Here is a 22188-nt window from a genome sequence, read left to right as displayed (position 1 = left end):
GCCGGGAGTCCGCGCCCTGCCAGGCCCGCGAGCTCGCAGCTCCCAGGGAAGAGGGTTGGGGATCTCTGACCCTCGCCCCTCACCCCTCTGGCCAGGTAACTACAGCCCCCTGCCCACCTTCTTCGCCTCTCTGCCAACCTACCGCTAAAACGGAACCAACGAGTAACCCGGAGGCAACCGAGTGGGTGCTGTCCAAATGCTGGGAGGCGGAGGACTGGGCTGGGGGCGGGGGCGGGTGAGAAGCAAGAGTCTCCGGCCTGCGCGTAGCTGCGGCCCTGGCCGCACAGCGCGATGCCGGTTCCACTGGTACCCCTCGGTCATGGTTCCTCCCGCCCGACAGGGAGCAGCTCGCCTGTGGCCGTCTCCCAGCGCTGGATGCTGGCGCCAAGCAGCCCTTGGCCCTCCTTTTCTCCAGAAGCAGAAAGCGGAGGGCGGTCTGCATAAGTCATCATGCTACTCACCCCAACTGTTTCTGTCCCTACGGTTCTTGGCCATGGTGGTCCGGGGACTGGCGGTGGTGGGGCGCTGTCACTGCGCTCGCTCTTCTCCCGGGCCGCAGGTTGCCGGCGGTGGGAGGCTCTGTGCCCGCGCTGGGAGCAGTTCGCTCAGACTCTGAGGATGTTGCTGTGGCGCTGGTGGGAAGGAGTGGGGAGGAGAAGGGAGGAGAAAGCGGATGAACCAAGCTCAGCATCACAAGCCTGAGTTCACACAAATACCAGCGTCACACCCTCCCTATCTCAGCCCACCCCCATAGCCCGAAGACAGTGACAGACGACGTACTGCAACATTTTCACTGGAAAACACACACAAATAAACAGCACCCCCTTACACACCCTCAAAGAATTTTTATACGGTCACGGAAATACACAAACCAATATACTGCACGATACTAGATGTTCAAATACCTATTTCCTAGAACAGTTACATATTAGTATAAACATGCTGGCAATATTTATACAGCCCAAAAATTTAAATAATCTTCATTTATCTACCAGGCACCATTTCCCCCATAATGTAAAAGCAAGGTCATATTAGTAAAGAGGGTGTTGTCTATTTTTGTACTGTATACTGAACAGGCCTATCTTTTAAAATTAGGATAACAAAATTTAGATTAAGAAGATCAAGATAAATGAAAGCTAGAGATTCATCATAATGTGTAACTAACTCCATGTCTAGTGGGCAAAATTTCACACTAGATTTGCAGAGATATAGTCTGGAGTTATATTGGCAAATATTCTAAGTAGTCATACTACAAAGTCAGGGAGAGTCTTGGCAGTAACAAAGGTTGCAGGCAATTTTGAATGGAAAGCAAAAGGCAATAAATACTTAAGAAAATAAAACTATTCTCAATCTCTCCCTTTTCACTGGCTTCTTCTTTACCTATGAACTTAAATTTTCAGTGTCCTAGAAACACTGTCCCTTCATGCTACTTGACCCTCAAGATACCATCATCCCATTCCTCACCTCCTCACAGTTTTCTCCTGCATTTAGTTATTGCCCACACTCTACACAGATCAGTTCCGCCTAGATTACTGCTAGCCTCTTAATTATCAGATCCCTGATCTCTGTTTATTCCTCATGATAAGCAACTCTTCACTCTATGTTCCCTCATAGATGGATGGCTTCAGATAGGACCTCCATGCTGTTGATTCCCAAATCTATTCTTCTAGCCTTAAGCTCTCTTAAGGAGAGAAAATCATCCTTCCAGAGCTGACTTTATAACTGCCTGAGGTCATCTTCACTTTGTTTTCCTACTGACACTTCAAAATCAATATGTCAAAAACAAAACCCACTCATCACTGCCAAAACTTATGTATTCCATATTTCAGTTAATGGTTCTATGACCTCAGAACACTGTAAACCATTACATTGTTTACAAGTTTACATTATGGTTTTAAAGGGGACTATGTTCAGTCGAGTTACATTTCCTAGACACTAATGAAGTAACATAGGAAGACAGATGTTATCTCATGCTGTACCTACAAACCAAATTCATAGAAAAGAAGGCTATTCTGCTCTTCCTGTATTTGTTTACTATAACTCTTAGTTTATATTCCAACCTGATAATCCCTTTCAGGGGAACCCCATTAAAAAAGAGTATAGTAGATTCCATCCTTAAAAGTTATATATGTAATTCAAAATCTATTTCTAATTGAAAATTTTATTTAAAAAAAACTTTCTCCTTCATAATTAATAAGTAATCTGTGAGATAATACTTGAGACTCTGAATATCTCAGCCAAGAACTTCTCATCCAGTGGTTTTTAACATCCACTGATATCCTTGCCTGAATCAACTTTATATTAGTGATTTTAAAATGGTGCTTTTAAAATAATTATACCACTTCTTTTACATTTTACATTTAGTAGCTGACATTTCCTCTCCCAACTTTGTTGAGTACCACTATGGATTTATGAAATCTAAAAAACATTATTGTATTATTTACCATCATTATTCTTTTTAATCCACAAATTGCCCTCAATTTGGCCAATGGTCGCTCCTTCAGGTTAACACCTGTGGGTTTTTTTTTTTTTTTCCTTTTTTCTTTTTTAACATGTCCTATTTCTTTGGTCATTTTCCTTGTTTTCTGGCACAAGAAAACATTTCAAGTTTCCCTTATATTTTTTTCTCTGCCTCAGAACTAGGATTAACCACTCCTCCAAGAAACTCTGGCTGCTTTTAATGAGAAAAGGTATTTAGAAACCAAGATCTGGGTGCTAGCTGTGGTCATTGCTAGCTGGAGTTTCACTGTTTCAAGATTCTTTCAGCGGACATTGTTAGAATATATATTTTTTTTAAAACCATAAACCATAAGTTTAATCTACTCTAAAGAAATACTGCCAACAGTGTGAAAATATATACACACAGAGCAATTTATTACAGCATTTTTTGTAATTGCAAAATATTGGAAAAAACCTAAATGCCCATATATAGGAGAGTGGTTGAATACATTGTAATACATCTGCACAATGTAATACTATACAGCTATAAAAAAAAGAATATAGAAGATCTTTATAAACTGATACATACTGATTTCTAGACTATACTGTTAAATGGAAAGGAAAAAAAAAACCCAAAGCACAAAGACTTTATCCATCCTGTAAGAAAGAAAAGGATATAAAAATATAAATGCATCTGGCTCATCTATACAAAAAAAATAAAAGAAAAATAAACCAGAAACCAATGAGATCAGTTACCCAGGAGATGGGTGGGAAAAAGATAAAAGCAATAAGTGTATGGGAACAGGGTAGTAGGGATTAGGAGGAATGACACTTCTCCAAATTAACCTTTCTTTTTTTATATAGCCCTGACTATTAGAGCAATGGTAATGTTTCACATTCTCCAAAATAAATAAATAGCTAAAAATCAATCAGGATATGGGGGACGAGGGTTAGAAGGAACTCAAAACGGAATTACAAACAGTAAAAAAAAAAAAAGTGAACCTAACTGTATTTCAGGTTAATAACATAACTACACTGAAGGGTTTTCTAAACCTTGAGCAGCTTTAGAAAATAGCATTTTGATCATATACTATAAAACTAAAGTCAAAAACTGTACCCAAGCATTGTTCTTTCATTCATAATTTAATTTTCTCCCAGGACACACATAGGTTAGCAATTCTGAAATTACTTATGCATGCAATAGGCTTGAACAAATACCTGGTGCCTAATCAGGGCCAGATTTCTTGCTTTTGAAGATAAAGTTATAGTAAGGAAAGGGGAAGTTCAGAATGAACCCTGTGGTGTTGAACTGGAATCTGAGGTATCAGTATGACACAGTAAAAATTGATCTAAATAGATATTTTTCCATAGAAGACATACAAATGACCAACAAGCACATGAAAAGATGATTTAACATTTTTACTCACTAGGGAAATGCAAATCAAAACTACAATGAGATATCACTTCATACGTACTAGGATGATTATAATAAAAAAGATGGACAATTATATGTGTTGGTGAGAATGTGGAGAAACTGTCACTGCTGGTGGGAATATAAAGTGGTGCAGCCACTTTGGAAAACAGTCTGACAGCTTCTCAAAAAGTTAAACATAGAGTTACCATATGGCCCAGCAATTCTACTCACAGATATATACTCAAAAGAAATGAAACCGTATGTTCACACAAAAACTTGGACAGGACTGTTCGTAACAGCATTGTTCATAGTAATTAAAAGGTAGAAACAACCTAAATGCCAATTACTGATGTATGGATAAACAAAATGTGGTATATCCATAAATGGAATATCATTTGGCCATAAAAAGGAATGAAGTATTGGTAAATATTATACCATGGATAGACTTTGAAAACATTATCCTAACTGAAAGAAGCCAATCACAAATACCACATATTGTATGATTTCATTTATGTAAAATGCACAGAATTGGCAAATCTATAGAGATAGTAGATTAAAGGTTGCCTGGGCCTAGAGAGGGTAGGTGGGAGGTTAGGGAGAAATTGGAGAGTGACTGCTACTGAATATTTCTTTGGGGTGATAAAATGTTTTAAAATTGATTGTGAAATCAATTCTGTTCAACTCTGTAAATATACTAAAAATCACTGAGTTACATAATTTAAATTGGTAAATTATACAGTATGTGAATTGTATCTCAATAAGGCTGTTTTTAAAAAGTCAAGGTCAAGTTTATTTTAAAACAGAAAAAAAGATGAAAAGGTATTTGTACTTTAGTACTACAGATCCTCTCTCTTCCTGACTCCTCTGGGAAATTACTCCATAAATTATTCCTCTCCTTCTGTATCCTCAATTATTTTTTCTTCCATTGGTTCCTTCACCATTCTCATTTCCCCAATCTTAAGAAAAGAGCTCTCACAATCAGGACTTTCTCAATAGTTGATGATCCAACTCACTCCTTCCCTCTGTAACTAGCAATCTTGGAAAAGTTTATCAATTAGAATGCTTTTGTCTGTAATTCAAAATGACTTAAATAAAAAGAACATTTACTGTCACAATTTTTTGAAGATAGGTTGGTTCTATGGTGGTACATTCATCAGCTCAATGTCATCATAGGTTATATTAGTTAGAATAATGATTTGGCTGCTGTAAAAAAATTTTATAGTGGCTTAAGACAGATACTTATTTTCCTCTCATGAAATAATCTGAGTATAAGCCATCCAGGGCTAATAAGGTGGCCTCAAAACATCAAGGAACCCAAGTTCTTTATATTTTAATCCATCCTTAATCTGGGATGTCCATCATATAATCAAAGATGTCTGCTTAAGCATTCATATTCTCTTTCTAGCCAGATAGAAGGGAAGAAAAATAAGAAGTGGATATATCCATTCTAAGGGTACAACCGAAAAGTTGCACATATCACTTCAACTCAAATATCATTGACCAGTACATACCCCACCTAGTTGATAAATACATCATGGATTTAACTAAAATTTGGGAGGTTTAATACTAAAGACAGAAGGGAAATGGATATTGGAGAATACCAGCAGACTTTTTCAAAAGGACCAAGGTTGCATCCTACCATCCTCAGTGTGTGGCCTTATACAGGCCAAGGAGCATCAGCTTCCTAGTTAATGAAGCTGTGACTGGGTTATCTGGGGAAAGTACCTGTCCCTTGGGCACTAGGACCTTTAGATCCATCAAGCCCAATGTCTTAAAGACAAAAATTCTTCAAGTGTATTATTAGGTATAATAGAAGAGCCACTCCTACCTCTACCCTCTGGTTCCTAGGCCCATGCACTCTTAATATAGGGTAGATGGCAACATATATTGGCTACTGAGTTACATCCTACATCATATCCTCACAGGATTTTATCTCTCAGTCAGCTGATCCTTCTGCTGGCCTTTCCTCCATTCTATTACACTAGATGCTTCTAAATGATAAGTTTGAGGTACAATCAGTTAATTTCGTGGGTATGACTCCATTGCCATAATTCCTTCACAGTAAAATTAGTTTCTCACTCAAATTTAATGTTGTTTGTCATACATGGTGATGAAATAAGTTATTCTATAAGTCTATGAATCATGGGACTAATAGAAACTTTCCAAGCAGGGAAGGTAAACCTGTATCTGAAATGTGTATCTGTTCTCATGAGGACAAACTGCTCTTCCCTCAATAAGCAAAGAGATTTAGTTTAATTAAACTGCCAACAGGTGATTGCTCTATCTGGGGAATAGTACCCTACAAGGGTCTCTGCAATGGCCTCTGCTATAAGCAGGTTAAGTACTCCATAGTGGCAGTAAACTCATTATCCTTGGCAAGTAGAAGTCCATGCCATTGAATCCATGTTTAGCCTCCATTCCTATTGCCACATAGCCTCACTGAACTAATACTAGGATGACTGGGTAAAGGGAGACTGACATCTATAGGATAGATCATCTTGTATACCTGATTTTTGGGATGGATGCCCCCTTGTGGGCAAATAGTTCACAGATATTTTCACATTCTAGGCCAATTTTGAGAACCCATCCATAATACATCTCCCACTGACTTCCTTATTTCTGATCTTCTTCTTTCTAAGTTATTGTCAGTCTATTAACTACTGTGCATAAATCACTATAGTTCCATACCTCAGGCTATCTCTCATGCCTAACAAAGAGGACAACCAGATGTTCTATTCAAAATTACGACCACCGGGAGAATTTCTCATCACTTTTTCAGGACCACTTCATTATGAAGTAGGGCCACACTTCAGTGGCTCTACGTTTCTAGTTGGTGCCAGTGTATCATCCAGACCGTTAATAAATCAGGCTCAAGCTTTTCCTTCCTCTGTTAAATGACCATGAGCCCACAGATTTGGCTCAAAAAAAGGTGGCAAAGAAGTAGGGGCAGGTACAACGAAAGTTAGTCCGTGTAATTTACTTATGCCTACTCAGTCAGCTCAGGCCACCCAGTAAATACCCTTCCATTTGACAACAGACGTCTCCTGCTAATGTTCAATTTATGATTCAGTAAATTAAATAACACCCAATTCCTGAAGAGCAGTTCACATCACAAAATCATTTAGAATCTTGTGGTCAGGTGTTAAGTATTTGCCAAGGCCTGACAGCAAACCAAAAGGTGCCTTTCAAATGAGAACAGATGTCAACAAATGAGGGCATGTTCTTATTACAAAACCCTAGGCCTCTGCACTTGGATTCTCCTATTGGGCAGGCAAGAAACTCCATATAGTATCCTTATTTACCATGGAGTCTGCTGAATCCTAAATCTTAAGTATAAATGCAGCTTGTGCCATAACCTGGACTTTCTGTAGGGTATTCTGTTTTCCGAAGTTACATGAAAAACTGGCAGCCACATAGGTTGCGTGGCAAATGGATCAGAGAGCAGCAAATGCAATACCATGGCATCAAAATCCAAACAGGCCAATCAAGCACTGCAAGAAGCACTGTGCATCTTCCTTTGGGGTGGAAGACGCAAGGTGGAGCACTGTAACTCCAATGGATTGTTAGAAATTTCACAAATGTGCAAGTCTCTGAACTGGGTTTATCTCCCATCCTCTGATATAAGGGTCTTTTTAGGTATCTAGGATGGTTGCTACTTCCCACTCACCAATCCAATTTGCACAATGTCATCAAGACTAGTGTGATATTCAATTGGAGAGCAAGGAAATGAAAGTCTCTCTGGAATGAAACCATATTAGAACTGAAGTGCTGAAACAGCCCGGAGGTAAGACAGTGACGGTGCCGTCCCAGTCACGTGAAGGCAAGCTGCTTCCGATTATTTCCTTTGATGGAAGTTAGAAAAAAAGTTATATTCTAGGTCTCAAGTCAATAGTTACATTCTAGGCGCCAGGAGCTGTGTTGATTTTCTCCAGTAAAGATTCCACATGTGAACTACAGCTGTAATTGACATCAACATCTGATTAAATTTTTAATAGTCCACATTCTTCAAAACTAATTTCGCTAGTGAGTGAGCCAAGCAGATGAGTTAAAACGGAAAAACATCTTTCATTTTTAATGATGGCATTAATATCTGTAATTCCCCCACTGATAAAGTTTAATTTTGATTTTCTACTTTGGCACAGGAGAGGGGTCAGCTAGGGAGGTTTCACATGGCCTTTCCAGTCATTAACTTTTACTCCACATAAATGTATGTAAGGGGTTCTCCTACTGCATAGAGCTATTCCCATGGACATTTTGGGACTAGAAAAATAACCCCACATAGGTCTTCAGGTCCACTGTACCCACTATTAAATGGACCTGAACCAAGACTACATTTGATTTTCTTGCTTTCTTTTTTAAAAAAATTTTTTTAATTGAAGTATAATTGATTTCAATATTAGTTCCAGGTATACATCATACTGATTCAGTTTTACATATTATACTCCATTAAAAGTTATTACAAGATAATTACTATAATACCCTGTGCTATATAATACATCCTTGTGGCTTATCTATTTTGTATGTAGTAGTCTGTATCTCTTAATCCCACAATCTAATTTGCCCCTCCCTTCTTCCCTCTAGGGCAACCATTAGTTTGTTTCCTATAACTGTGAGTCTGTTTCTGTCTGCATATACATTTAGTTGTATCAATTTTCAGATTCCACATATAAGTAATATCACATAATATTTGTCTTTCTCTGCCTGACATACCTCACTAAGCATAATATTCCCTAGGTCCATCCACATTGCTGCAAATGGCAGAATTTCATTCTTTCTTATGGCTGAGTAATATTCTATTGTTTATACATGTGTGATTGATATATATATATATATCAATGTGGTATATATATATATATACCAAAACTTCTTTATCTGTTCATCTGTTGATAGGCACCTCGGTTGCTCCATGTCTTGGCTATTGTAAATCATGCTGTTATGAACATTGGGGTGTATGTATCTTTTTGAATTAGTGTTTTCATTTTTCCCAGATTTATATCCAGGAGTGGAATTGTTGGATCATATAGCAGTTCTATTTTTAGTTCTTTGAGGAAGCTCCATATTGTCTTCCATAGCAACTGCAACAATTTACATTCCCACCAACATTGTACAAGGGTGCCCTTTTCTCCACTTTCTCTCTAACATTTGTTATTTGTAGACTTTCTGATGATAGCCATTCTGACAGGTGTGAGGTGATTCTCATTGTTGTTTTGATGTGCATTTCTCTAATAATTAGTGATGTTGAGCATCTTTTTGTGTGCCTGTTAGCTATCTGTATGTCTTCATTGGAAAAATGTCTATTCAGTTCTTCTGCCCTTTGTGATTGGGTTGTTTGGTTTTTTGGTATTAAGTTGTATAAGCTGCTCATATACTCTTGACTTTAAGTCTCTACTCTAATCATTGGAATTTTGGTCACATTTTGAGACTGCAGGGATTAATATTCAGGGCTAAAACTTATTAACCTTTAGAAGATGTGGGAATTTCCCATTCCTCAGTTTGTAATCCCCTGGGAAAAGGCCACAAGTGCCTCTAAGAATTGCCTCAGGGAAGATTCACTGTTTATACCTGGCTGCACTGCAGAATCCTTCCTCAAAGAAGCCTGGTATTGCTCTTAATTAAGGGACTCTAGGTCTGTTAACTGGCTTTAGTCTAGGAATTGGGTAATATGTCTTGAATCTCCATTATAGTGACTTGAGTTAGATTTCTGCTCATCAGACCTAGAATTCTTCTGCTTACATGTGTCACACAGCACTTAAGTAGGCTGCGGGTTTCATTCATTCCTAGAGACTTGGTGATCATAGGCCACCAGCAAATATCCTTGCAGTCAAACACCCTGATTATCACTTCTTCCTGGGGGTTATTAGGGCAACTGTGCTGAACATAACTTTGACAGTTAAGAATCTCCCACCTGGCCTCGATTCCCTACTCTGTACTGAGGAGCGCAATATTCCCACTGAAATCATGGATCCCAATTTCATTGTGGCACCTCCATCACCACCTCTAACCAACTAAGGACAGCCACCAAAGAATTTTTCAAGGATATCTATGGACTTTACTCGATGAGTTGATAAGGGTCAATTTTAAGGGCCCTTCTAGGGACTGTATGGATAGAGCATGACTAAGCACGATGCACATAATAGAGCAGGTCCAAAATTCCCATCTCCCTAAGACTTCATATTCCTTCTACAGTATGCCAGGGAAATTCCAGTATCTCAGCATACAGACCAACTACTCACATCAACAAATAAAATCTGAATCACAGATAAGTATTTGGTAACATCCTGTAACTCCTTCAGTACATAAGCTCTCTCTTCCAAGAACAAGTCTTGTCCTTCTCCATCAGGGCTCTGTTGAAATCTAACTCTTGTTCAAAGTTCTTAGCCTCATTCATATCTGCCCGAATGCCCCTAATTTCACGTCACAGATCCCAATCCTTCCCCATCAGTGCTCTGAGCATAAGAAGTCTAGTTCACACATTTAAATGCTATTGTAACTCTGAAGCCTTTACCACCAGGGCTTGATCCTCAACCACATCTGCCCTGCAGCTTCAAGAGAAATAAGGTTTCTTCAAAGCTGTCAAAGAAGCTTCCTGATTTTCTACTCATGCCTTAAGTTTGGAACTCAAGGCTCTCTTTGTCTTTTTTTCCCCATATATTCTCACAGAAGCAATCAGAGCAAATAACACAATTTTAGTAATCCTCACTGTCAAAGCAGCCAAGTGCTAGTGCTCCATCAGCCCTCCACCTCATGCCACCGTTGATGATTATTTAATTGTGATGCCACTCCATACTATGGAACACCATTGTTTCATCGTCCATGGCAAGTAGTTTATACAGATAATCAACAGATATATGGGGCCACTGATTATAATTAGCATTTTACTGAAGAATTTTGCAAGGGTTTCTTTCTTGAGTCTACTTCCAATTTCTATAACTATCAACTGGGGTTCTGGCAAGAAAGATACAGCATGAAAAGAGAATCTAATGAAAGGATGAGTTGTGAAAAATGTGGACAGGGTTAAAGGGACCAACAAGGAATGTAAAGCATTCTGAGACTGGCTACAATAGGAAGCCACTATCATTCTTGCCCTAACGGGGCAAGGAGAAAGACAGCGTATTAGAATCCTGGAAGAGCTATATAGCTTAGGATGCAAAGCCAGGCATTGCAGCTTCTTCTGCACATTAGGGCTTCCCAGAACACTAGTCTGTATGAAGTGTAAGCAAACTTTAGGAACCCCTTCTGAACGTTACACTTATTATGTTGCAAGGTAATTGATAAGGCACAATGTAAGATTATCTATATCTTTTCTTAGCTATTGAATTTGTACACAGGACCTGTTTGTGAGCTGAAAACAGGAAGCCTGCTATCAATTCTGACATAAACCTTAAAACCACCCTGAGGATCAAGGTTACATATCAGATAATCAATTCAATCTGGATTAAAAAAGAGGTGTGCACTACCTTCCTCAACTCTTCTTTTTAAAACCCCCATCATAATGACCTGATAACTGATTCTGAATGAGATACATGTTCTATTGCTCTCCAGAACAAAATAGAATTATCCTGTACTTTGAAAACACAGTTTTGGCCTCAACAGACACCTGATTCTTACTAGCAACAGAAAGAATACTTCAAGATTAACTATTTGAAAATCCAAATCGTAATTGTGGCCAATGCCTTCCAACATTTAATTGATTTATACTTAGCAAACCTTTGGAGTGGTAAACTCAATCACATAAAGTTACATTTTGCAACTAGTTTATGTTGGAAGATTCATCAGGAGATTATACTGCTTAAAGCTATACGTTCTATACTAAAATTATTGTCCTGATACTCTATTTTGTCACACTGAGGGGTTTTAATTAGCCATTCTGTCTTGGATAGCAAATTGTGAAACTCACCTATGCAGAGGTTAAAAATTTTTATGTCCCCCAATTTTTAAAAATTCAGCCTTGGCTAAATTGAAACCAGAGGCCTCAGGTTATAACTAGCATTTTAGTAAAGAAGTTTGAAAGAAGGGGGAAACACTATAAAGCATAGAATGAACCATATAGATAAAAGTAAAGCATTATGTAGATAAAAGTGAGGCATGGGAGATATTTACATGTCAGACATTATAAGACACAAAGAATATATGACAATCAGGTTGAGATGAAGAGCCTATCAAGCCATATTTATTCTTATTCAATACCCTGGCATTATAAATTTGGGCAGTTTTTAAGAAACTCTTCTGTTACCTATAATTTTTATTGTGTAAACTTCAACCTTGAAATCATGTGCTTAATAGTTTAGAAGGTTAAATTTACACACTGTATGTTTATTTTATAGAAAACTAAATTTGAATTTTATACCAATCATGTAATATTTAACCCACAAGCTATGACTTCACCGACCTTGTTAAAATTAACTCAACAAGTTATTTAAAAATTCTAAAGATTCTTTTAGAGTTAGCATAAAGCAGATGTTTTTTCTTTGCATCAATTGTGGTAAAGGAAAATAATGATTATGGCAGACACATTCTTAACCACCACATAGAATCTGGACATTTTCCATGCTATCCACCCCTGGGTTGATGGTCAAAGCATATGGATCTACCACTACTGGCAACATAAAATGTCTGCACTCCATGGTCTTGTTGAAGCCTATGACCTCAAACATTTTATTGCCTAATTAACATCAAACATTGTATTTCAAGAATAACATGTTTGAAGGATTATCAGAAAGATTTCATCCTTGTTTGAAAATAGGAATTCAGTTTCTACTCTATGAAGGCTCATGAGGTAAGTTTTTCTAAAGTCTCAATATCAGGAAAAGATGTGTCTCTCTCGAGCAATAAGTTCATTGTGATCTCAAAACCACGATAAAACCCTCTGCTATGGGCAATTCTGATATCCTATTTTTCCTCTCTTTAACATCATATCTATTTCCTCACTTACTAATTTTTTATCTTATGGTGTAGTATGCATTATCTGTATGCTGCCTCAAATTCTCTGAGGAATAATGCAGGTATAAATAAGTAAGAACAAATAAATTTCAGACTAGAAAAAGGACCAATGTTTATAGGGTCAAAGGGGAAAAAAAGAATCTATGACAGTGAACAAGTACTAGGATACCAATAGAACATTTGAAAAGATTTTGAGTCATTGAAGCCAAAAGTATTTGCCCACCAAAACAAGTGCCAAGAAGCTTTGAAAGAAGGAACTGTTCTTCAACAATTTTTTCAATGCAGCAAACACATAGGCTTTGTCCATAGAGCATGTAAGTCTGAGCTTACTTATCTTCCCTAAATAAGTGCCCTTTGTGCATGGAGCACAAGAAAATACACATATTCCCTGTCCTGTTAAGGTGTGAATTTAATTTCTACAATATACAACTAGTTACAATGATCAACAAGGAGCATATTGCCCAAAAATGGAATTGAGTGATCACACAAAAATGGAATGGAATGGAATTGGATGATCACAGCCACAAGCCAACATATGCAACTTGCCTTTTGTGATTTCTCAGTCACTAAAAGCATTGGCCAAGTGTTAGCTGGCTTTTTCGTTCAAAACGTTCCCTGCGCTCTAGAAATAACTTTGCCAGTCTACATAAATCTGGCAACCTTATTTCTACCTTCAGAATAAGACTGGAATTGAAACTACAAAACAGCTTGTGAAATATCAGCCAAATTACTTCCCTAAACTCCTGTTCCATATTCTGTGCACTGTGAAGTATTTTAAAACCTTTTATATTTGATAACCCTCTTTATAATCCTGTAAAATGCTTTGTAAACACTTTCTTGGGCAAAACCTTACCCTCTTCAATCTGCAGATAAGGATATGGAGATGTTGCCAAATAGGATGTCTAGCCCCAGATCACATACTGAGGAAGTGGCAGAGCCGGAACCAGGTTGTGGTCCCTAACTTTGTTTCAGCTTCTGTAGAACTCCTGACTCAATTAAAGGAGCAATATGAGCGCTGAGACACCTAGTGTGCCCCTACAGGGATAAAGGCCATCGAGACTTCCTAGGAATTCAGACTTCAAGAAACATCTTGCGGAAACTCAGTATCAGACAGGTTGCGCAGGTGTGCAGTGCAGCCTCAAACTGGTACCACTGGGAATGGTTTGCAAAACAGGAAGGTGCAGTAGGGTGTGCCGCGGCTTAGTTAACCTGGCACTCCCCTACCTCCTTCCCTGGCGCCCCGCTGCCAGGTTACTTCTGGCCCAGAGCCCTCAACGTGCCTTCCTGAACTGAGAGGGCTGCGTTCCCACCGCTCTCGTGCCCACCCTTCTTCTCTACCCGTCACCCTCCAAGTTTACCTGACACAGCTGGGGGCGGTTTAGCGGAGGCGCATCGGCCCTCGAATGCCCGGGGGGAGGCGTAGGGGGCGTCCCTAAGCCCTGAGAATAGGGAGCTGGGCCTGGGTCCCCCCCCCCCCCCCGGAAAGGACGCGCCGGGCCCGGGGGCGCGGCGGCCCGGCCGGGAGAGTGTCGTGTCCCGAGCAGGCCTCAGGGCGGCACTCTGGTCCCGCGGCCGGAGCGCTCGGGCGGGCCGCTGGGCGCCGACCCACGCTGGCCGGGAACGTGTCTCCCGGTGACGCAGCCCCGGGTGGGGAACGTGGTGCGGCGGCGGCGGCTACGGTACGCGCCTCCGCCGCCCGCGAGAGGACGTGCGGTGCAGCGGGAGGCGGCGGCGGCAGCGGCGGCGCCAGACCCCTAGTGGCCGGCGGGCGCCGGGAAGTAGGAGGTAGGCGCCGGCGAGGAAGTAGGTCCCGGGCGCGGCGCTCAACAAAGAGTGGGGCCGCCCCCCTCAGGTACCGAGCCGGCCCCAGGGCCCCGGCGGGCGGGCAGAGCGGGCCGGGCAGTTCACGGGCGGCCGGGGAGGGGGAAGGGCCGCGGCCGGAACGCGGCGGTGGGGCGCCGGGGACCCTTCCAGGCCCGCCGGTTCGCGGCCCCCGGTGTGGCGGAAAGGACGGGGCTGGGCCGTTCGTGGTTGTAGCCTCTGCTCGTCCCTCGTGCAGGCGGAGCTGCAGGCAGAGGCTCCATGTTGGGAAGCGGCGCCGCTGGTCCTCGTTAGCGGGAATCGGGGCGCCGCGGCCAGAGGCGGCGGGGGCCGGGCCTTGAGCGAAGATGGAGGCCCCTCTGCGGCCTGCCGCGGACATCCTGAGGCGGAACCCGCAGCAGGACTACGAGCTCGTTCAGAGGGTCGGCAGCGGCACCTACGGGGACGTCTATAAGGTGAGGCCGGCTGGGCTCTTTTCCTGCGGCCGCTGTTTCCCGGGAATTGGGCCACTTTATGGGGAAGCACGAGGAGGGGGAGGATGCTTTTATTGTTGCATCTTGGAGGTGCAGCTGCCGGGTCCCGTTTATTCTCCTGTATTCATGGCTTGTTGTAGTCGCGACTAACAAGCAAAACTATGCACACCTTTGCAAACCACCTTTGTGTGTGTGTGTGTGTGTGTGTGTGTGTGTGTGTGTGTAAGGCTTTTTAAAGCTTATTTAAGGTATGTAGTTTGTGTGTGTGTGTGGTATAAAGGCTTTTTAAAGCTTATTTATGGTATCCAAGGGAGTTTCGAACTGAGATTCGTCTGCTTATGGAGTTGTGCTTGAGGTTGTTCTTGTCTTGGCGTGGAAAAAAATGCTTCCTGGAAGCAAGAAATATCGACATTCCAACACTGCATAAAAAAAGTTTTTGATGGACAAGCCTGGTTTAAAAAGTCCTGTGAAATCCAGCCTCTCAGTTTTAACCGTGAGCAGTCTAATACTGGGTCACAGTGAAGTGTACACAAACATTATCCTATGTAGAACGATGCTTTTCTTGGCAGAAGTTTCATCGTTTGTATCTGGTTGATGATTTCTTTTTCTACTTTAACAATTTCTCTCCCTGGGATTCATAACATCCCATGACCAAGAGTAGTTAAGAGCTGCTGTCTTTTTAATTGTGCTCTTTTGCTTTATTTGAGACAAACGGGAAGAGGGGATGAATTACTATTAATTTGAAATTTAAAAGGCATCATAGAGAAGCAAACCCAGTTCCCTAAAGTCCACTGAGTTCTTGAAGGATCAAGAGGAAAGAGATTGTTTCAGATTGCCTTATGCTTTTTGTTCTCTGTTCCAAAAAGAGAGCATTAATGCAATTCATATGGGTGTATTAGGGAATTTCCTTTGATTTTGAAACAGCTTTGTTTATTGGATTTAATCATGTTATGTATCCCATTATTCCAAACAGCACTTGTGCATATACCTGAAATGGTCTTGTGTCACATGAGTATTTAACCAGTAGACTCCTTTGGGGAATGTTGTTTTGCACAGGTTGGTAATATGGAAGGAAAACATCCCTTCTTCCTAACTTCTCTGTTTTTGCTTAATATCCTCCCTATTAATAGTAACAGTTCAAGGTTGTGTTATGACAGCTCTAGCACTGTTTGATTCTATTGAGATGGATGGTAATGGGTTGGCTTTTAATTCTTTAAACAGGCTTTTGAATCTTCGGTACTAGGCACTATCCTAGTATGGGATGTTGAATTGTAAGGAAAGTTCCAGCTTTTGCCCTGTGAATACCTTTTAATTCAAAGTAGGTAATTATACAATCCTCTTTTTTTTTTATAGACTTAGACGTAGTTAACTCTTAATTGTTTATCCATGGATAAGCCATTTTGTGGAATGCTCTTTAAAAAGCTGGAATTCCTATTTGCTTTCTCAGTCCCACTTTTTAGTCATCTTTGTCTTATGATTCACTACGTATTAGATCAGTCCAGCTCAGTTCATGTTAATAGTACAATAATTTGAATTCCAGTTCTTAAATATTTTCTCTTCTCCCTATTACAAGAAAAAGTGTTTTCCCCACAAAAATCTCAAGACCTCCACCTTTTTTCTTTATAAGTATCACAAACAAAGGGAATATCTGGAGCAGGACTTTATCCTTGCCAGGGAAAGCAAGCAAAGGATTATATTAAAGGGGCAGCTAACACTTACCTTTTGTGCTGGTGCCTCCCTGCCCTATATCTCTCTTCCACAGCTCCTAAACAGAGGATGGAAGGCTGGTTATTTATCATACACCACCTTTACCCTTCATGATCCCCTTCCCTCATGTTCATGCTTCCTCTCATTTATGTGTATACCATTCCACACCAAGCCAGCCTCTGATTCTTAAACATCCTCAAAACCGTGGTTCCTTGTCTTTTGTTTCCCTTTGTTCTTATTACCTAGAATCACCTCCCACCTTCGTTTCCAACTGTTATTATCCTACCTGTCTAGGAAAGCCTTACTGAAATACTCCTCTGGGAGGCCCCAGCCCCTCCCCCTGTTCTCTCCAACCGCATTGATTACTCTTCCCCTTCTAGCCCCACTGGCCTTCTTGCTTTTCCTTGAGCATAATCTGCATCTTCCTACCTCTGGGCCTTTGATGTGGCTGTTCCTTCTGCTCAGAATGTTTTCCCTCAGACAGCCACGTGGCTTGCTCCCTTCCCTCCTTGTTTGTTGTGTCCTCTCAAATCTTTTTTTTCCTACTTCTTTTTTCTTAGCACTTATCACTATCTAATGTAGTGTTTTACTTATTTTTGTCTCATTTATTGTCTATCTCAATCCACTAACATACTCCCTGAGGGCAGGAGTTTTATCTGTTTTGTTCAGTGCTCTAACTCTAATAGTACCTAGAATTATGCCTGGCACAGAATAAGCACTTTCTGAAAATTTGATGATGAATGAATGGGTGAACGAATATCAGTAATGTCCCCTAGTTCTCCAGGCATATGCTTTTGATATCACAACACTAAGCTTTTAATACTCTATGTTCTTGTAATGCCTATTATGATATCATGCATATGTATGTTTCTTATAAATGTCAATTATTGTTCTCTAGGAAAAATATTTCTGGAAAACTATATCATAGCATATCCATTTTCAGCACACTAAGTCCCACAGAATTTTGTCAGTTTATATTTGCTCCTTAATATGCCTAAAAACATGTAACATTCAGATTGTAGTGTTGAAGAGCACTTAATTTTGTTTTTTATCACTGTGTTTTGGATGAGCTGAAAATCTTAGAAAGTTTTAGAAGAATTTCAATCTGTGATGTAAACTTGCAAAATAATTACAGTGAAGAATAATGAACGTAAATTAATTGCTGCTCTAGTCAGATATTATCCCTACTTTTTTTTTTTTAATCTTATGGAGCAAGAGCTTTAAAAATACCACAGCTTTGAGATATTTTGTGAATTTATTTTTATGTTCTTCAAAAACACAGTTCCCCTCTGAAGCTCCTGTCTTTTCTGAGAATTCCCAAGAAGGGAGAGCTCAATCTTAAACTGGCTATTTCTTGGCTGAAAGAAGAATACTATACAGATTCTTTTAGATAAATGGGGTAAATCACAGGGTGAGAGCAGGAAATAGTGGAGGGGAAAGAAACACAAAAGAGAAAAGAAACATGGTGGAAGGTAGATGAAGAATTAAATTTCAACTGAGCAAATTTTATTTATAATTACTTAATTTTTAGATCTGCTAACAGGAAAAGGAAGTCTGGAGATCTAGTGTCTCTACTACCTCTGTCCATAGTATTCTAGACTGTTGTCATGTCACGATGCAGTTCACAGCAGCACAAGCCACTTAGGCAGTCTTCATCCAAATATTTGTGTAAAATTGTTCCCAGGCTACATTCCAGAGAGGTTTTAGTAATCTTTTTCAGTCTTTGTGGGATATAAATTTAGAGTGGGCAATCTCATGTATTTTTTTGTAACCTGTATTGCTTTTTCTGATTGATTATAAAAATGTGACATGTTTAGCTCCAGGAGGACAAGAAGAGCTGTCTCCTTTTCATCACTGTACAATAGCAGACAGATAGGTGCTCAATACATATTTGTTGAATGATATTGTAGAAAATTATCCAGAGATAAATACTGTTAATAATTTAATATGGTTTATTTCAGGCATTTTTCCTAAATGTTTTTAAACCAGTATGTTTTTAAACATGGCTTTTGTAAAACTGAGATCATGATGTAGCTCTTTTTCCTATTTGATTGGAATGGCAGCATTTTCCCTGGTCTTTAAATAGTCTTCAAAAATACCATTATTAAAGGATCCATTGAACAAACTGTAATTTAGTTAATCATTCTAAGTTTCATATTTGTTGTTTCCAATTTTTTTTTTTTGCAGTTTTAAATAATGTTATAATTTGTATAGAAACCTTTGTCACATAGTCTTATCACTTCTGTGGATTCTCTGGGTGCTGGACGAACTGGGTCCACTGTATTGAATCCCTCTTTTATCTATGCCCTACTTTTCTCTCCTCCAAGCCAGAAGTCACAATTCTGGACTGGCTTTAGATACTATAAAGTTTACCCCAGGATCCCATAGTATAGAGACAAAGCTTGATACATCACACTTATGTAAACATCATTTACTCAGGAAATACTTATTGAGTGCCAACTGTATGATAGGGTATGGGGACGCAAACACAAGAAAGAGAAAGTACACTATCAACAAGGAACATATAATTCAGTCAGGAAAACAGGCATGTGAACAGTCATAATTTGCTAAGTGCTGGAATAGAAGTGAAGTGGAAGAAATGCCCAACTCTGTTTTTTGTGGGAACAGGGAAAGGGAGGAGAGGAGAGAGAACTATGATGTGAACCAGGAAAAATTAGAAGAGGAGGGGACATTTAATGAGATTTTAAAAGAACACGGGGTGATTTCCAGGTGGACAAGATGGGAAAGATATTGCAGGCTGTAGGAATAGTTGTGTGCAAACATCTGGTGGCTTGAGAAACTATGATGAGTCTTGAGGAATCTGTATCTGCTTTCTAAGTTTGATATGACCAAACCTGGTAGAGATTCCAAAGATGGAGGACACAAGCTTCATTTTGGCAGAAAAGGATCAGATAATGGACCTTGTAGGTCATATCAAAGAATTTGGACTTCTTACTGTAAACTGAAAAAACACTTTAAGAGGGAATCTCTCATGGTAGAGAGGATGGATTAGATGTAGTTTCTGGAAGTATAGAGATCAGATACTGAATAATCCAGATGAAAGTTTATGTAAGCCTAAATTTAGGCACTGATGTTAGAGGTGAAAGGAGGTGAAGGATTTGAGTCATGTTTAGAAGATGATCATAATTACTTGGTGATCAGTGAGGGAAAAACAGGTTGTCAGTGGCATTTAGAATTTCTGGCGTGGGTGACTACATTGGTGCCATCAACAGATTAGGAAATACCAAGTTTATGGTGTCCAGATCTTGTGTTTGGTTTTGGAAGTATGATAGTGCATAGGTGGTTATGTCTAACAGATGGTGGGAGATGCAGCTTTGGCCTTGAGAGAGCTGGTCTAGGGATACAGGTTGGGGACTCATCACTTTATGGGGAGATACCTTTGAACTATGGATGAGGTCACCCAGGAGAGTACATTTGTAGGCAAGCTGAGGAAAGGCAGTAGTTTTATAGTACTAACAGGACAATGATATATTGAAGGCGTTTGAGAAGAAACAAAAAGGTATGAGGAAGTTCCTTCTGTAGAAATCAAGAGTTTTGAGAGCTCATCTCTATCATTTCCTGCATCCATTTTTTTCCTTCTACTCTTAACTGCAGTGAGGAATATGTTTTTATCTTTCCAAAAATACAAATCCAAAGTTTTGTGTCATTCTCATTTATTCTTCTTGTCTATAGAATAAAGTCTTAGAATAATATGCCTTTTTAGGCCCTGCAGATCCTAATACTAGCCATACTGAATTCCTTCAGTTCTTTATATGTGCTCTCTGTCCTTTACATTTTTGCAGGTACTATTTCCTTTTCCAAGAGCACTCTTCCTCTTTCATCTATCGTCTCCTCTTTGCATTTCTGTTTAAACATTGTGTTTTCCGGGAGGCCTTTTCTGTCCCTTAGATAAGGTCATATCTGTCTGCTGTTTGACTTCTTACATGATGCTTATCACTTGTCACTCATCTTTGTTGCAGTCAGTGTTCCTCCTTTGCTCAGACTGCAAGACCAGGAACTTGTGTTTACCACTAAATCAACTAGCTTAGCATAGTGCCTAGCACGTAGTAAGTGCTCAATGAAAATGTTTTGAAGGAATGAGCAACATAGTGGTCATGTAAGTAAGGAGTCAAAAGGGTCCATTAAGAGCTAAAGAATTTAGATGTGAATGATCAGTAAGGAAATGGGGGAATGTAGACCACTTTTTGAAGCAGCTTAACTATGAAGAGAAAAAGAAATGAGGCACACAGATGTTTCTTCCACTGTTTCTGACTTTTTCTTTCAGTGAGAATGATTATAATTTTTCAGTTATTATTCTTTAAAGTTGACTTATAACCCAGACCAGAAGTGTTGCTGAGTGTAGAGAAGGAAATCCACAGAGAAGGAGGTCAAGACAAAGAATTTGGGAGGAATTGAAAATTTAGAAAGATTAAATGCAAAAATTTAGGTTAGATTATTAGGGACCAAACTAGGTAATAAACTAAAAACCTCCCCCCCCCCCTTTCCTCATCCTTCATCTTTCCCTCTTTTCTCTGAAATAGAACCTCCATTGATTTCCAGTCCCAGTTGTTCCCCTGTGAGTATGGTTAGGATGAGGCATGTTAATGGATGGGGAGCTGGGATGGAGCTGGGGGATGACAGGGTGGAAAGGAGTATTCAGCCAATATTTATAGAGGGCCTCTTCTGTGCCAAGCACTGTTCTGGGGTCTTGGAATACACCAGTAAACAAAGTAGACAAAGATTCTTGCCTTCATGGAACTTACATTCTTGAGGGAATAAACAACAAACGTAATAAATAAGGTGTATGATATGTTAGAAGGTGATTAAAGATATGGAAAGAAGAAAAAACTGAACCAGTTAAGGAGTTCAGGATGGCCAGGATGGGATGGGGAAGGTTGAGGAATTACATTAGGATAGACAGGGTATTAGGCCTCAAGTAGATTTCAGCAAAGACTTGAAGCCAGTGAGGAGTTTGCCAAGCGGATATCTGGGTAATGAGGGGAAGTCTTAAATATCTCTCTGTCTTACTGAATCACCTGAACGTATCTCTATAGCTGAATTGTAAACTTCAGGTTAAGAATTAGAACTGAGGTACAGTTATTGCAGTCATCACATCTCATTGGCTGGTGCAGGAGTATAAGTCATTGTGATTTTAATTAAGTTAAATTCAGCAGTTGTATGTAAGTACCATTTCTTTGTCATTTTTTAATAGCATGGTTTTGCGAAAAAAAGATATATAGCTGCTTCTACTATATCTTTCTCCACCAGGGTTCTCTAATGTTTAAATGCTAATAAAATAGACATGCCTAATGGCCACACATCTGAAGGTGATAGATGGAGGATGGACGTTTATTTTGCTTGTTATTTCTCTGACACTTGGTATCAAAACCTCAT

General features: G+C 39.8%; 2 protein-coding genes across 7 annotated transcripts in view; one reads left to right on the top strand and one right to left on the bottom strand.

Annotated features, from left to right (window-relative positions):
• Nucleotides 1-14268, bottom strand: part of ATL1 (atlastin GTPase 1) — a 67957-nt gene extending 53689 nt beyond the window's left edge. Inside the window, exons 1-2 of one of the 3 annotated variants that reach the window (XM_014566498.2) lie at nt 14152-14268; nt 462-632 (exon numbers count right to left, since the gene is read on the bottom strand). In XM_014566498.2, coding sequence (XP_014421984.1) covers nt 462-495 — 34 coding nt within the window. In that variant the 5' untranslated portion in view covers nt 496-632; nt 14152-14268. Of the gene's footprint in view, nt 1-461; nt 1002-13646; nt 13742-14151 lie in introns of those variants that run through there. The other 2 variants (XM_032482011.1, XM_014566499.2) reach the window with 2 other exon arrangements.
• Nucleotides 14269-14440: 172 nt separating this feature from the next.
• MAP4K5 (mitogen-activated protein kinase kinase kinase kinase 5) overlaps nt 14441-22188 on the top strand; it is a 112783-nt gene continuing 105035 nt past the window's right edge. For 2 of the 4 annotated variants that reach the window (XM_032482010.1, XM_032482006.1), the window contains exons 1-2: nt 14487-14645; nt 14853-15069. In XM_032482010.1, the coding sequence (XP_032337901.1) occupies nt 14962-15069 (108 nt within the window). In that variant the 5' untranslated portion in view covers nt 14487-14645; nt 14853-14961. Of the gene's footprint in view, nt 14646-14852; nt 15070-22188 lie in introns of all 4 variants that reach the window. The other 2 variants (XM_032482007.1, XM_032482009.1) reach the window with 2 other exon arrangements.

This window comes from Camelus ferus, chromosome 6 (genome assembly GCF_009834535.1).
Source record: "Camelus ferus isolate YT-003-E chromosome 6, BCGSAC_Cfer_1.0, whole genome shotgun sequence".
Classification (NCBI taxonomy): domain Eukaryota; kingdom Metazoa; phylum Chordata; class Mammalia; order Artiodactyla; family Camelidae; genus Camelus; species Camelus ferus.
This window is presented reverse-complemented; position numbering and strand designations above follow the sequence as displayed.